The sequence below is a fragment of the Dermacentor variabilis genome, chromosome 1 (assembly GCF_050947875.1).
Source record: "Dermacentor variabilis isolate Ectoservices chromosome 1, ASM5094787v1, whole genome shotgun sequence".
Taxonomy (NCBI): domain Eukaryota; kingdom Metazoa; phylum Arthropoda; class Arachnida; order Ixodida; family Ixodidae; genus Dermacentor; species Dermacentor variabilis.
The window spans coordinates 150,203,203-150,220,499 of NC_134568.1; the positions used below are offsets into that span (position 1 = coordinate 150,203,203).

At 44.6% G+C, this 17,297-nt stretch overlaps 2 protein-coding genes across 2 annotated transcripts in view; one reads left to right on the forward strand and one right to left on the reverse strand.

Annotated features, from left to right (window-relative positions):
• LOC142586353 (uncharacterized) overlaps positions 1–17,240 on the forward strand; it is a 54,549-nt gene extending 37,309 nt beyond the window's left edge. The window contains exon 8 of the mRNA XM_075697606.1: positions 7,366–17,240. Within this exon, the coding sequence (XP_075553721.1) occupies positions 7,366–7,806 (441 nt within the window). The 3' untranslated portion in view covers positions 7,807–17,240. The remainder of the gene's footprint in view (positions 1–7,365) is intronic.
• The window catches only part of LOC142586342 (histidine ammonia-lyase-like), a 72,680-nt gene continuing 62,718 nt past the window's right edge, over positions 7,336–17,297 (reverse strand). Inside the window, exon 18 of the mRNA XM_075697595.1 lies at positions 7,336–7,545. The gene's annotated coding sequence lies outside the window, so the exon portion shown is untranslated. The remainder of the gene's footprint in view (positions 7,546–17,297) is intronic.

Consider the following 17,297-nt stretch of genomic DNA (forward strand, 5'->3'; position numbering starts at 1 on the left):
TTTGTAGCAATTGCTATGAACAGGTGGATGTCTGATTTTCCCTTTATTCATTGTTTTTCATACTGTACCATGGAAAACAACTTTCAGCACACTGATCTTACCCCGAGTGTCCTGTGCCATGTTTCATATGACGCACTACCACTGATGAGCACAGGCTTACAGTTTTGTTTTTCAACACCTCATCATTGAAATTGTAGTGGTGCGAGATAAAAGTTCCAATGCTGTTCAAACATGGTTCTGTAAGTTATATGCGCTTGCTTTCACTGATTGGCACTAAAAACTAACATTCATGTTGTTTGGTCATTAGGCCCACATTGGTGTGCTGCAGTATTTTCATCTCATTTGAATAGCCGCTTACTTTCACATATTCTAATTAATATTTATCTCACTAAATATATAGACTAGCAATGTTTATAGTAGTGCTGACACAAACATTTTGTGTCTATCTGTTTTTTATGTAGTTGGTAGCTACTGACTACATAGTTATGGTTCTACGGGGCCTAAATTTCTTGAACATGCAACATATAAGTAAATATATTATCTTTTATTGTGCCAAGTTTAAAATGCACACCAAGTTGAAAACACATGCCAACACAGTATGCTGTGGTGTAGGGTGTGTTGTGCAGGACTCCTCTTTACATCATGGAAGTCAGAGATCGGGGTCACATTATACCACAAACCGCTGATGTGTGCGTGTCAGTCAGCCGTGTACTGTGGTCGCAGTCCACAACGTGGCTGTGTCACCGAAAGCTGGGCACAGCTACACTGGCCATTCGTTCCTCCTAAACAATGCAGTTCTCCACATTCTGCGCAGGATAAGTCTCACCTTCTAGTGTCACACTAATGAATCACAGAGAACGCCTCTCAACCTGTCTTCCCTATTTTATTGTTGAGCTTGTCGGTGAGGTCGTCAAGGTGTGGTCTATGACCACTGCATCAGGCTGACTGGCTTGCATGCCAGTGGTTTGGGATATCGTGTGACTACCACCTGTTATTTCCATGGTGTAACGAGAAAACCTGCTCAACATGCCCAACGCCATGCTCTACATTGAAGAGGTAACAGTAAAATTTAATATAGTTAATATGTTCAAGGAATTGAGGCCCTGTACTGTGATTATGGTAGCTATATAATGGTGCAAAAAAAAAGGCTTTAAAAATATAGTGCGAGTATTCCATAATGTGCATTTTATAAATTGTGTGTAATGTAACAGTGAATACAGCATTATTTTTTTCTGAGCAGATTTTAAATAGTTTCTTGTGATATGTAGCTGAATTCAGCATCTTCCGATGGGTCACTTGATGAAACCGACATTACCTGTGTGGAAAGTCAGGATGTCCAATTAGCTAATCAACCAGTCTTGATTATTTTCTAATTATTTACCTAAAAGAACATTTTGCAATTGTGGAATTGAACTGATCATTACATCACACCAATCTAGCAGAAATCCTGAGGCTAGCTCAAGTTTTAAGATATTTCCCAAAATGTGTTAATAAATACATATTCATTGAAAGCCTGCCAATATGTTTTCAAAAGTATCTCTTGCACAATACAGGACAAAATGTGGGGCAGATGGTGGTAATTGTAGTTTTGTCCTTTTTTGTTGTGAAGTGTGAACACTATATTCCTCTTTGCTGGTGTCACTGTGCAATTTTAGTCAAATGTGCCTCAACACCCATGGTGCTCTGGTGAATGAGCAATTGTGATGTTGCTGTGCAGTCATTGGCTGCAAAGGTGCTGAAAGTGATATGAAGGTTCTACTAAGGGCTAGCAAACACTGAGCTCACATGTCATTTCCTTCATTGTTTGCGATGTGGAAGAAGGATTGCGAGCACAGCAGTGGGAGCTGAAGGGCAGGCTTTACTTGCTCACATGCTGCAGATTCAAATATTTCTCGCTGGAGAAGTTGCCCTGAAAGTGGCAATTCTAAGTGCCAAATCTCACTGGAAGAAGTAAAGGTAAGCAAAATAGGCAATCCTTGGGCAGTGGCATCATGCTGGTGTTGTCAGTGCACTGTATTGGCACTTTTCGCTACTTGTACTGACAAAAAGGTTTAAAAAATAGTGTCGGTATTTCTTAATATGCAATTTATAAATTGTGTGTAACATAACAGTGAATACAGCATTCTTTTGAATGTTTTTAGGAATAGAGAGTTTTAGAATAGGGGCCCCAATAGTTTGGGGCCCCAAATAGCTTTGCGGCTGTTAGCGTTGGGGCATGCAGGAGAGAAGAGTTTTAGAATAGGGCTTTGCGTTTGCGGATAGCGTCTTGCGCTGACAGCACCTCTACGGCATCAAAAAAAAAGCTATTAGAAATAATTGAATAAAATATACCATTTTTGTGATAGGAATAGTAATTTTGACTTCCGTGTATTCACATTTAATTACAATTTAAAGGTTATTCTGTAAGCAGAAAACAATTAGTTGCGCTTAGTTTTGAGCAAACCAACTTTACGTGCCTTCACCAGCCAAGCTTAGCCGTGTTAGGCCTACGAGCCACAAAATCCACAATCAAATTCGGAATCAGCGGCGTCTAATGAATCAATTTTCATAACACACGCTAGTTGAGAGAAAGCGATAACCACACTCACTTCCTCTAGCTTGCGAGCTTAACACGTTACCACGAATCGAACCCAGCTTGGTGCTAGGTTAGAGCCATCGCTTCGATGGGTGCCGCCATGTTTGCTGACGCAAAGCTTTTGGGGCCACTATTTGTGCTTCCGCTAAATCGGTGAAATAGCGTTCCCAACGCAAAACCCAAACGCAGTTTGCGTCTCGCGCATGCGCAGTGGCTTTGACGCAATTTCTTTGGGGCCCCAAAACGTTTGGGGCCCCTATTCTAAAACTCTGTAATAACAAGGCAATTCTTAAAAGTTTTGCCGGTCTTATTAACCCCTTAGCTGCCATGCTAAATTTTTTTTAAAAATTGTATAAGTGCAGAATTCTTTAGACCTGCATATTTTACACCAAGCTTTTTTTTTAATTATGTCAGGAACGCCTATTGCATTTTCACTGGCCTTGTAAAAAAAAGTAGCAAATATCATTTTTTATTATTTATTTGTCAAAATTACAAGAAACTGCACATATACACGTGCAAAAATTGCGAAAAGTTCATGCGTTAACTCATTGGCACCAGAGGACACTCATTGTGATGATGAGTTGCCTCGTCATTGGCAGTGAAGTCTTTCCCTTTCATGGAGAAAATAAGTGTTTTTTGTAAGTTACGCCAGATTTTTTTTTTTATGAAGGAACTACTGCACTCAATGTTGTATGTAATACATTAACTAAAAGCAGAATGAATGCACTTTTCCCGCATAAAAGTTTATTAATGAGATGTATGTCATAAAAAGATACAAATTACCAGAATCAAGATTGTGGGATAAAATTGAACAAAGTTTGTAAAGCCATCTACTAAGAAAAATATGTAATCAAAATTATGAGATACACAAAATAAATTGCCATCTAATGGGCACTATCTCCAAAAAAGTCAAAATTTTTGATTGAATGGGTAGTATTCCACTACAAAAATTTAACGGCAAGCACTACAGTTGGGCATGCTGGGCTGCGGCCGCTGATGTTCTGGGCTGGTTTGCGTCGTTGCTCTCAGAGTCAAAGTCCAACAAAAAGCCAGCATCCTCAGACTCGCTGCTGCTCGTTCGATCGATAAAATCAGTCGCAGATGCATCGGAATCGATTGAGATCTGTGATCTTCCGAAGCGCGCGCACCCCTTCCGGAGGCGGTCATTTTTGCTTTTTACTTTGATGATTGCAAAACTTCGGAGCGTGTTCAAAAATTACCGCCTGGCGAGAAAAAATCGGACTGCTTAAAAAACAAAAATGTAGTTCTCCCCTTTCACGTCCGCTGGCGCAGTGTGTCCATGACCTGTGCGGGAAGTCTCGAAAGCAGTGTTTCAAACCATTAATAGCAGGCGGGCATTTTTGCTTTTTACTTTGACAATCGCGAAACTTCAAAGCGCATTCAAAAATTGCCGCCTGTCTGGGAAAAATCGAACTGCATAGGAAACAAAAATATAGCTCTCCTCTTTCATGTCTGACAGCGCAGTGTGTCTGTGAGCGGCGCGGAAGGTATCGAAAGCAGCATTTCAAACCATCATTAGCAGGCTAACAATGCCCAATGGGCACGGTATAGAAAGAGTTATGGGGTTAGAGGGCCTCTAGTCCATCCTCATTATTTCAAATACACATGAAATGAATGTGTGCATCATTCTGTTGTGATTGATCCTTTTTTTGTTAAGGCCACAACACTATGCACAGTGGGGAGGCCACAAATTTAAAAGACACTTCTGCACCCCCCTCTGGGTCTGGGTGATGACACCAGCACAACCAGATGTGACATCAAGGTGATGGGAGTTGTCAATTGGTTGACCTATGCATAACATCAGTTCTGCTGCTTTTATGCACGCCGTTTGATAGTTGTGATGAGGCCCAGCGATGCCACAGCACAGCAACTCGCCATTTGCATACACTGATGCCAATGAGGTGCAAGCACCAACAATTGTGTTTAGACCATGACAGTTTTAAATCAAGTGCTCTTTGCAGTGTAGGTTGTCTGTACAAGTAGCGACAAGTGCCAGTGCGGTGCACTGTGAACACCAGCATGTTGCCATTGCCAAAGGCTGCTGATTTTGCTTGCCTTTGCTTCTCTGAGTGAAATGTTACATAGATGAGTAGATTTGTACACATTGTTGTGTTCACACATTATTAAATTTCCAAGACACACTATTTGTCTCCCATGCCAACAGGCATTAGTACGTCATTGCCCCTTCAATACAGCTATGATATAACTGGCTTGCTTGGGTATCAGTAGTGTTGGTACAGGTGTTATTGTTTTCACAAGAAAACTACATGCTTTTTAAATAAGCAATCATGCACACTGCTATCTAACATCACACAACACACAAATTGTATGCAGGATGACGAGTATGAAGTAAAAACTAGCTAAGTTACCATCCATACAGTGGTCTCCCAGTTGCCACTGTAGAAGGGGCCTGGTTGCTAATACTGGAGTGTTTCAGAGTGATGCAAAACTGGTTATATACATAAAATTGTGTGTTTTGTTAAATTTCAACATTAGTTCACATAAAGCAGTGCGGTGTTTATAATATGTCAAGCAAGCAACGAACAGTGGCTGTATGTGCCAATGTAAACAAAAGCATTGCTTGGAGCTACAGCCATCACGTGCACCCTGTAAATTAGTATTCAAGTGTAGAAAGGTGTGCTCCAAGATTTCTTGCAGCAGATACTATGTCAAATGTCCTTCTGAGAATTGGCAAAACGTTAAGGAACAAGCCGCACTGTATCAATGCCGTCAAGGGCAGAGTGAAGGACAAGCTGGAGTGTGATGGATAGGGCTATCATGTCATTGCTTGTGTGACAACAAAATTGTCAGAGTCTCCGAACGTTGTGCCACAAACAGTAATCGGCAGCCCACAGACCAAAATCTGCAGACTCTCCCCTACTGTGACTGCTCCTTTATCTTGGTGAGCATTTCGGATGGTTACACAACACGTGGTCAATTGCAGCACAACACCTACTTCAAAAGAGCACAAAGCACAGCCAGGCAGGCAGGTAAAGATTGTGGATCCATATCAACCAAAGTAGACTGTGACATTGTGTCTGTGTATGTGTGAGAGTCAGAAGCGATGCAGAGAAGGAAACTCCAAAAGGGGAGGGCAGCGAGGGCGAGCAATTAATTGTGGCAGTCGCATACAAGTTTTTCAGAAATCTGTAACTTTTTTATTACAGCACTCTTGGAAAAATTCTTGTGGCAGCATGCCTGTTGCAGATTAGTATACCATGGCCACTATATCTCTTTCAGGCACTGTGTGCATGACTGTGCACTTCAAGCTACTGCATCAAAAGCTATAGCCACCATGAAAATAATGATATTTAAAATGCTTTGCATACATCTGTAAACACTTCTGATTGTACCTGTTTTTCAAGTTTGAATAATATGTGTAAAATGTTTTAGTAAAATGAGTTAGAAAGTAGACAGCTGGTTGTTTACTCTCGGTGCCACTTATGTCATGATATAATGAATGAGAAAAAAGGGGGTTAATCGAGGGGCCCGATTTTTATTAATCATATCATAAGAAGCCAACAAACAAAGATACCAAAGACTGCACAGGGAAATTACTTGTACTTACTAATTGAAACTAAAGAAATTATAAATTAATGTAATTGAAAGTGGGTGAAAAAACAGCTTGTTGCAGGTAGGAAACCATCCCACGTCTCCGCATTACACGTGCGATGCTCTACCAATTGAGCTACTGTGGCACCGTCTTCCCATCCACTTTCTTGGGTATTTATGTGTTACTACTCGATCTAACCCTGGGAGTGTTAGCCAGGTTTGTGGTGGCGCTGGCTTTTTTTTTTTTTTTTTTTTTGTCACAAAAAACAGGTGCGCGTTACAATCGAGGGCACATTCGAATCGAGTAAACATGGTAATATGCTGGCGTGTATGCTATCCTTGTGTGCATCTGTGTGTAGCATAGGTTTGTATATGTTAAAGGGCTATCTTGGCAATGCCTAATAATAGACAGAATCTAACAATAACTGTGACTTGACATATATGCATACAATTTCAAAACATTGACAAGATGTGAAATGCTAGCACTGTTCTTGTGCACCACTTTCATGAAAGAGCATGTAAACAATGGGGACATGCCTGAGACACCATTTGTCAAACAGTGAACTCCTCACCTCAAAGTGATGCTCCACCCTATAGTTCACTAGTGCAGGCTAGACTCTCAATGCTTCTTTCTCTGTGCCCTCACTGCATCTAGCCTCCATAGAAGGTGACAAAAGAGCATGTCAAAGCCCTATGTCACGGAGGTGTAAATCAACACTCCACACACCTCAACTTGTGCAAACTCCTACAGATTTTCTGCTGCCATTGGAAGCTGATGCACCTTGTTTCACAGCAGTGTAGGGACATGTGCAGGTAGCAAACAGAGGGTGGTGATTCTGCTGCTAGAGGAAAAATGCAGTCTGGAAACAACTCAAACTGGCTAAACCTGTTGAGGGCCCTTTTAACCACTGCTGCTCTTTACCACATTGGGGGATATGGAACACCCTTCAAAACTTGGCTACCATGTGGTAGCTGTTTGTGCACTACTTCAGTTCTGTTAAACTCTGAAGTCACATTTGCAGTGCAGTGAACAATCTGTAGCAGTTTATTGACAGCTGAATTGTATACTGTGTGCCAGGAGCTGTTTGTTTCATTTTAGTGTTGCCTCCCATTTACCTGCCCTAATCACTTTTCCTCAAGATATTGTTAAGAGAATGTTTTTTGCATGAACAACACAATTTCAACGCTACATTTTTTAATCATTTATTTTCTCCTAGAATGGCACCACAATATTAACAACAGTGGAGAACAGTAGCACCACCTTTCTCCAACAAGAAAACAACTCAATGGTTGCCATGGTCCTCAACAGCTCTGGTACTCTTGGAATCCCCGTGTCCCTGGCCACGAACAGCAGTCCTTCAGTCGTGTGCCCTCCAGCAAAGACTCTGCTGCACAAACTGGGAACAACAGGAATGCCAGTAATGATTTCTGGTCAGCAGGCGTTTGTTCATCCTCAACCTAGAACTGTTCAGCAAACGGTTGGCAGTCAGAACCTTGTGCTCACTCTAGCTGACACCAGTGAAGTGTCTCAAGATCTTATCTCCAGTGCACAGCAAGGAAGCACTGTAGTTGCTTGCACGGATCTGCAATATCAGTTGCCTGCGGTAACATCTGATAGCAAAGATGAACAAGAAGCTCCTGAAGAATGTACATCTTGATGCACAGACTGTGTGCAGCCTCCATCACTTTAGGAAGCCTGATCTGTATTTGTTTTACATGCAGCCTGCTCATTTTTGTGGTACCTAAGCTTGTACTGATGCTGTAGACACAGCTTTAGAATGTCTCATGTTTCTTTTTTTTTTTTTCCAAGCTTCTTGGCCTTTTAGGGGGCACACATCATCAATCTTCTATGTGGACTGAACTGCCACACTTCTGAGCTATGACTATGCAGTCTTAAATATACAGGGTGTTTCACATAACTAAATCTAACTGTTACGCAATATCTGAAGATTGCAGCCGGATGATACCAACAGCATAGTATTGGCAGTAGTTACTGAAAATGTTTAATTATTTTAAAAGGTGCTATAATGATTGCAAAAGTTGTAGAGTACATTTAAAAACACCCGATCCAGCTGTTTTCAGCAAATTACTGGCCATGTAACTCATTTTTTCAGGCTCTAAGCAAAGCCCATAAAATGTGGGAAAAAAAATAGAACTGCGCATGCGCTCCTGGACCAAAGTGCCCTCAGGCGTGTCTCTAATAAATGAAAGTGGTGTATATTTATGCAGCATAACAAAATACCCAGAGATGACCTGGTTAGACCTTTTCTTGTGGGGCTACATCAAGGATCGTGTGTACAATGCAAAACCAACAACACCAGGCGCTCTAAAGGTAAAGATTGCTCAGGTTTCCTGCGACATTCCAGAAATTGTGCCAAGGAAAGTGACCAAAAATGTTATTACACACTGTCAGTACTGCATAGCTGTGGATGGAGGTTTATTTGAGCATCTATTCTGAAAGGGAGGGTGTGGCCACAAGCACTTGTGAAACTTTTCAATTCATTATTGTTTCAAGACAGAATAAAACTGTCAAAGTCACCTCTTTGCCATTTCAATTTTTTTCACACCATTTTTTGATATTACACGGTACATTCCAGCTTTCGATCTTTGGGATGACTTTGGCAGCCCGACATGCCCCTTTCTGATAAGTGATACGGGCTACCGAGCGAATAGTGCATGTGTCAGCTTTTCGCTTGCTTCCCACACAAAACACTAGTTTAGTTTGTTAGAAACACACCTGAGAGCACTTCAGTCCAAGTTCGCAAGTGCATGGTCTCATTGGCATAGCCAGGGGGGGGGGAGGAATGGTTTAGAGGGGTAGAACCCCCCCCCCCCCCAAAAAAAAAAATTCTGACAAAACCCCTTTCCCACGGAACCGAAAGTTTCGGGAGGTGGGCTCTCAAAGAGCGACATGAATGAAAGGGAAAGCTTGAATGTGAAAGTAAGGCGAGAGCTAGTGGCTGTCCGAAAGGGGAGGAGGTAGTTGTCATGCCACCGTACCTAGAACTTAAGTTTATCCAGTTTTCCCGCAACCGGCGTCGTGTCTATGGTAGTAGCGTTTCCTTGCCTTCTCACGTCACCTTTTCCCTATCCTATTCAGAGTTTCGACGAGCTCTGCAGACAGCGTCTTCTCACGTGGCACCCCCCCTGCGTCTGACGAATCCCTTGCAAGCATGACTGCGGCTCCCGAGATGGACTCCCGGCTTTGCCAGATGAAAGAGTTTGCCCGTGCTGAGGTCGCTCGTCAGCTTTTACTGCTGTCCTCAGCCACGCCACCACCTTCGCTTTTGCCGGCCAACCTTCACCAGGTCATCCACGAGCAAGTTTGCGCAGCTCTCCCTTCTGCCCCAGAGACTCCACCGGTGTCGACTCCCGTTGCTTTTCCCAAGGTGACTGCACCTCTCAGCTATGCCGAGGCTCTAGCGCGGCCACCACCTCCGACCTTCGCGCCATCCCCATCAGTCGTGCCACTGCGTCCAGCTCCTCACTTCGTTAGCCACGGTACCCACACAGCAGTGCACAATGGCGCACTCCTGACAACCGGCCAATATGTTTTGCATATGGTCTACCTGGCCACGTTGCACGATTTTGTTGTCGCCGCGCAACATCCTACCGCCGTAGCTTCGACACCGAACCATACGTTTCCCCGTACCCATCATCCTCCATGTCTCAGAACCCTGGCCAGATGTCTTCCTACTCGGACCACCGCCCTCTTGTTGACTGCCATTCGCCATCGCCTCGACGCCGCTCGCTTTCGCCAATGCGTTGTCGTCCTATGCTGGAATGGGAAAACTAATCGTCGCAGTTCCAGAGGCAAGAACTGCATCACCCATGAACAGACCAAGGCCTCTCCCTTCTCCAACTAATGTTATTGATATATATGTGGACGGCATCGCTGCACTCGCCCTCGTTGACACTGGTGCCGCAGTTTCAGTTATTAGTGCCAAACTTTGCTGTTTGCTCAGAAAAGTTACGACGCCACTGTCAAACGTGTCACTTGTACTGCCAGCGCAGACCGCATCACGCCTGCAGCTGCATGTACTGCTCGCATTGTGATCAACAGCCTCCTCTACATCGTTGAATTTTTGGTGCTGTATTCTTGTTCCCACGATCTTATTTTGGGCTGGGACTTCCTTTCCACTAATAAGGCCGTCATCGACTGTTCTCGTGCTGAAGTGGAATTTCAAATGCTATGTCGTGCCCCACTCCTTGACGCTCGTGAACCTGAAGCTAAAGTATTTGTTGCCGAAGACGTTACAATTCCACCGCACTCATCTGCCCTTACCACAGTGTCATGGAACATTGTTGCTGATATCAGCGCACTTTTTACACCATCTGCAATTTTTGCTCGTCGCAAATGTTCCCCGCTGCCTTTCGCTCTTTCGGACGTTCATGCCGGCGTCAGCAGTCTGCTCGTCGCCAACCGATTATCCTGTCCTCTCAATTTTCCTTTGTGGGGAATGCATTGGCCGTGCCCAGTGTGTCGACCCTGCTGCCATCATTGACATGCCAACTGGTTCCATCGCCACTCATGAGGTCGCCGGAGTGACCTGTAACCCCGCGCAGGAGCCGACTTCACCCGATGTTTTACATAGCTCCATCGCCGACACATTGACTGTTTCTCAACGCGCCCAACTTCTATGTCTTCTTGACAAGTTCCGTTCGTCTTTCAACTGCCAGCATGTTCCCTTGGCCCGCACATCAACCGTTTGTTATCGCATCGACACGGGTACCACTGCACCACTGCGACAAAGACCATATCGTGTATCCGCGACAGAGTGCCGTGTTATCGACGACCAAGTAGCTGACATGCTCAAGCGCGGCGTCATTCAGCCTTCGGATAGCCCCTGGGCATCTCCTGTTGTTCTTGTTAACAAGAAGGATGGATCGATTTGATTCTGTGTCGATTACCGTCGTCTTAACAAAATGACTCGTAAAGATGTTTACCCTCTTCCGAGAATTGACGATGCCCTTGACTGTCTCCAAGGCGCAGAGTTCTTCTATCGACTTACGCAGCGGCTATTGGCAAGTCCCCATGGCACCCGAAGACCAACCTAAAATGGCCTTTGTTACACCAGATGGCCTATGTGAATTTCATGTCATGCCTTTTGGGCTTTGCAACGCCCCCGCAACATTTGAGCATATGATAGACAACCTTTTGCGTGGTGCCAAGTGTAAAACGTGCCTGTGCTACTTAGATGATGTATTTATATTTATCCCGATTTTCCCACCCATCTCTGTAGGCTGGAGGAAGTGTTACAGTGCCTAACTGCCGCCGGCCTTCAGCTCAACTTGAAGAAAGGCCACTTTGGCGCAAATTAGCACACCATCCTTGGCCATGTAGTATCTAAACATTGTATTCTTCCTGACACCGCCAAGCTCCGTGCAGTTGCTGATTTTCCCAAACCTTCCTCCATGAGAAAACTTCGCAACTTCCTTGGCCTGTGTTCTTACTTTCGCTGCTTCATTCGGAATTTTGCGTCCATCACCGCTCCCTTGAATCAGCTTCTACGGAGTGACTCGAACGATTACGCCTGGTCGTCCACTTGTGACGATGGCTTCCAAGAGTTGCGTCGTCTACTCACCTTGCTGCCTATACTGCATCACTTCGACCCGACAGCTCCAACTGAAGTACACACCGACGCCAGCGGTGTTGGACTCGGTGCTGTGCTCGCGCAGCGCAAATCTTGATCCGACGAGTACGTCGTTGCATACGCTAGCCACACCCTCACCAAAGCCGAGAAGAATTATTCCGGTACGTAGAAGGAATGTTTGGTCATAATCTGGGCACTTGGTAAATTTCGACCCTACCTCTATGGCCGCCCCTTCGACGTGATTACAGACCACCATGCACTTTGTTGGCTGTCCACGTTGAAGGACCCCTCAAGTCGATTAGCTCGCTGGGCTTTGCGGTTGCAAGATTTCAACGTGCGCATTCTATACAGGTCTGGCTGCCGCCACACCAATGCTGACGCGCTTTCCAGTTCGCCCATGTCAACTGAAAGTGATGCCTGCCTCTCTGCCATTGAACAAGTGCTTTCGTTCCCAGCAGGCTGCAACATGACTTCGGAGCAACGCAAGGACACCTGGATTAGTGCTCTTATCTGCTTCCTTTTCAAACCCGTCGACTGTTCCTTCACCTTCTCGAGCTTTGCGCCGTCAAGCATCTCACTTCGAAATTCAGGATGGACTTCTCTATCGCTGGAATTACGTCTCTGATATCCGCAAGTGGTTGCTGGTCATACCTCGTCATCTTCGTGGTGAAATATGTTCTGCCTTCCATACTGACCCGCAGTGTGCACATGCGGGTGTCTTCAAGACGTACACCCGGCTTCGCTCCAGGTTTTATTGGCGTGGCATGTACACCTTTGTGTGCAAGTACATTCAGTCGTGCCCTCAGTGCCAGCGCCGCAAGGTTCCTGCTCAGCATGTCTCTGGTCCACTCCAGCCAATCCCGTGTCCTGCCAGGCCCTTCGATCATATTGGCATTGACCTGTATGGACCATTTCCGAGCACGGCTTCCGGAAACCACTGGATAGTCGTCGCCATCGACCATTTGACGCGATACGCAGAAACAGCCACTCTGCCTGCTGTCACCGCTTGTGATATAGCATCCTTCCTCCTGAAAAACTTTATTCTCCGTCACGGTGCACCTCACGAGCTTTTCAGTGATAGAGGATGTGTCTTCCTCTCCGAAGTCGTAAACGCACTCCTTGCAGAATGTCGCATCGTTCATCGCACCACTACCGCCTACCATCCTCAAACTAATGGTCTGACGGAACGATTTAACTGCACCCTTGGCGACATGCTCTACAAATAAGTCGCCTCTGATCACACTGATTGGGACCTCATTTTGCCATTCATCACGTTCGCCTTCACCACTGCACCACAGGCGACCACAAACTTCTCCCCACTCTTCCTCTTGTATGGCCGCGAACCTTTGATTACCCTTGACACCATTCTTCCGTACAGACCCAACTCATCCGAATGTACACCCATCTCTGAAGCTGCGCGCCGCGCAGAGGAATGCCATCAGCTCGCCCGTTCTTTTACAGCCGTCGACCAATGGCAGCAAAAATCTCGACGTGACGATGATCCCCCGCATTGTCAATTTCTTCCGGACTCCCTTGTGTGGCTTTGGGTTCCTGCCGTTCCTGCTGGACTCTCATCCAAGCTTGTCTCCAAATATCAAGTGCCCTACCGTGTTGTAGCGCAGACATCGCCTGTGAACTGTATTGTCGAGCCTGTCACGCCACCTACGGACCAACGCTGTCGTGGTCGTGAAACCGTCCACGTACAACGCCTGAAGCCGTATTACGACCTCATGATTCTATGTTTACCATGAGTCACCAGGATGGCTCCTTTTCCTATGGGGGGCGATTGCTGTGAAGAGGAATGCCCAGTGCTGCAGCCACATCGCCAGTCATCCGGGAGGCGCAAGCTCAAGCTTGCTGAGCTGCTCTAATTGAGACACCCTGCCTGCTGCTCCGATACTGTATTCTTGTTAGAATATGTGTGTGTGTGTGTGTGTGTGTGTGTGTGTGTGTGTGTGTGTGTGTGTGTGTGTGTGTGTGTGTGTAGTGAGAGAGAGACACAGACAGAGAGAGAGAGAGGAAGGTGAAGGAGGTGGGAAGGAGTGGTAGTTGTTGGTGGAGCCCCCCCCCCCCCCCCAAATAAATTTCTGGCTATGCCACTGCATGGTATCATTATATTTTCTTTGATATTTCACATGCTTTTACATTCCTCAAATTTAGAAACATTGTAATTATTGTAACTAATCAAAAGACTCATCTGATAATTATTTTTAGCATGTCAGGATGACTGCCATTAATGTGTAGACGGTGTTATCCAACTGCAATCTTCCCATTTTTTTTTTTGTTCTAGTTACATGAAACTCTCTATATGTGACTGCTTACTACAAGGTGTTTTCTGTTTGTTACTTGTGTGCTGTAAGTTCTCTTGCGGGTCTTGCTCAGTCACCTGTGCCGATGTACCACTTCGGTGGGGTATGCACTCCATAATTAAAATGCTGCCACGATCACTGTACCACTTCGTCTTGATCTGTGAGTTTTACATATGCGATTATATATCTCAAAAAGGCCTTGAAAAAGACATCTTATGAAACCTCAGGAACATGCCATAATGAGTGCTGTGCCTCTCAAGACATATGTTCCAGAAGAAAATTTTGAAAAGCACCTAACATGAACATAAATACAGTCAAACACCTTTATATTTAAATGCTTGGGATATGGAAAACGCTCCATTATACAGGTCACTTCATTGTAAAGATTGCGCACTATGCTGCTCACACCAGAGCAAGCTAAGCACGTTCTGCAAAAGGAAACATTTGTTTTGCATAAATTCTAGAGAGACAGTGAAATAAATCACTAAATTTTTATGCACACTTTGTTGGACAAAATGTGCGACTGCAACCGACCATATTGCACAAAGTCCACAGCCTGCTCTGTGCAGAAACGGGAAAGCGATGCAAGTTAAAGCTGTGAAATGTCAAATGCTACTATTCCATCCCTTGCCGTCCAAAGTCTTGGTTTGTTTATAGCCTCCTTATTAGTGTTGCCTTCGTTGACATTTCGCATCTTTTCCGCGTAATAGATGGCTTTGAAGTCATTTGTCGTCCCTTACGATCACATCATTAAGTCGTCGTTACGGTGTCGTATTCGTCAGCCGTCATGCCCACTGCTGTGTTACAACAAGCAGCATTTGACTTCAGCACTTCCTGGTGCAGTACAGCATGACTGTGACACTCAACGTCGGCTAGCACTGCCATTAGCATAGAGCACTGCTCATCTGCAATGGGCAGTAGCGGCATCGCTATACATCGAGTTTGTTGTAAAGCAACAAATCATCCACCAGGATGACTAAATTCCTTCATTGTACAAGCAAATTCGTTTTAGTGGTTGTCGTTGTAGAGGCATTCACAATGCACATGAAAGATAGGAATTTGGCTAGGACATAACTGGTCCTTCATTATAAGGTCATTTTGTTGTAGAGGCATTCCACTCAGCAAGGGTGACACTGAAAGCAACGCCCTGCATATTGCACCTTTCTTTTTTCTATTACGTGGAGCTCTAGGTGGGTGGGCCTCTGACAAAGCTGCCCGCTTACGACAAATGAGCAGTGACGGGACAGGTGGGATGTGTTAACAGCCAGCACTTTCCCATTTTCTAATAATCACTGGCTCATCTGAAAGGGTGCTGCATGCACAACCTTGTGCACAAGACTAATTCGTAGTCAGAAATGACTAATGGCTGGCATCTATCAGCTCGTATCACCAGACTTCAACTAATAGCCAGCCACCAATTCCAAAAATGGTAAGCAGGCGCCCTATCTTAAAGAGAGGGGGAAAGATGTTTATGGTGTTGAATGTTGCCCGAGATGTTTCCAGCTTCATTCTCTACCTGTGAAATGTGCTTACTTGCTAAGTTTGATGCTTTGCTGTTAAACAGGCTAGTTGGTTGCTAGAATCTTTATTCATGTTACCAATGCAATAAGAAAGGGACACAAAAGATGCAGACAGCACAAATGCTGGACTACAACTGAAGTTTACTTAACACAAGGCTACGCAAAGCCAGAACTGTAAAACAAAACAAAATCGGAACCTAGCTGGTTAGTATTTGAGGCTCTGAGCATCAAAAATGGTGATAACTGAATTAGCACAGCTTCTGTTGGCATCACATAGAAAGAAATGGAGTACCTCAGTCAGAAGATGAGTGGCATGCATGGTAACAATTCTGTGTTTAGAGTTCTTGTTTTGTGTAGCCTTGTGTTAAGTAAATTTCAGTTGTAGTCCAGCATTTGTGGTGTCTGCGTGTGTTCTTTGTGTTCATTAATACTGTGCTCGTAACATGAATCAAGAAGCCTAGCTTCATGCGTGGTTCAGGACTCATTTAAGGGGCTCCTTGAAATAATTTTTGTTGCATCTTTAAGACAGCACTTTATACATAGAATCTGTCGTGGAATGCATTCTCACAAGAATTGCATGATGGCACACTATATTGAAGAGCTGCAAGTAAAGAATTTGCCCTTTTCTCAAGTCACATCGCTCCCCCACAATGTAGTTAATGTGACAATGGCTGTATCCCACGTCCCTGAGCACAACATTATTTGGTGACGCGAGTGTTGTCTACCTGCGGTTGGTTTGAACCAAATGTGTTCCCACATCTATTTTCAATGTATTTTCTCATCACTTTGGCAGTGGTGACCTTGAAATTAAGTTTCCATTACGTACCTGCTGCAGTGCACTCCCTACACGTGCCTCTAATGCAAACAGGTGAGCACTGCTTCACGCATGTATTTGAGAGGGAAAATAAAGTACCACTCTGACAAGCCACGGCACAGCAGGTGCATGCATTCACCAGCCGTGTTACTTTCTCACGCCAGTAAAAAACGTCACCGCACCTAATTCTTTTCTGAAGGACCTGAGCACAAATTCGTCTGAGATGGCCCCCTCCCCCCATATTCTGCTGACAGCCACCACCACTGTACTGTTTTAACATTTAAAACATTCTTTCTCACCCCTCCTTTGCTTTGTACAGTCCATAGGTCACACAGAAAGCCCAGCTCTGGAATAACCACTTACTCCACTTCTTTCCTGGCATGTATTCACGGCATACATACAACAGATGGCCCACATTCTCAGGTGGAAGCATACCAAAAGAATTCACTCATGCGCTAGTTGGTACATTGTTCTTGAAAACTGTGATTGTTCAGCACAAATGGACTGGACAAAGGAACACAAACAATGTAAACCCTAAAATTAGGAGAAGGAACAATTCTGGCAGACATCTGGCAGATTACTGCAACCAATGTACATTGGGTGCACACCATACTTAGATAAGACTACTCTTCTAAAACAGGCAAAAACTGAAACAGAAAGCAAGGTAGTTGAAGCAGCCAACATGAGGAAAGCTGGTGACCTCCGCATGAGTGCACCTAGCATAAATATTTACAGCAAAGAACTGCAGTTTATAAATGGTCATCTCTGATGTGTATTTGTTGTTTGATAACATGTCTGCTTGTACAAAAGCTGGTTTGACAATTCCGAAATAAAATAGCTGGAAGTCGGCGCCCATCTATGGAGTTTGTGTTTATGCCCTGACCATTGTTGCTGCACAATGCCAGTTTTCAG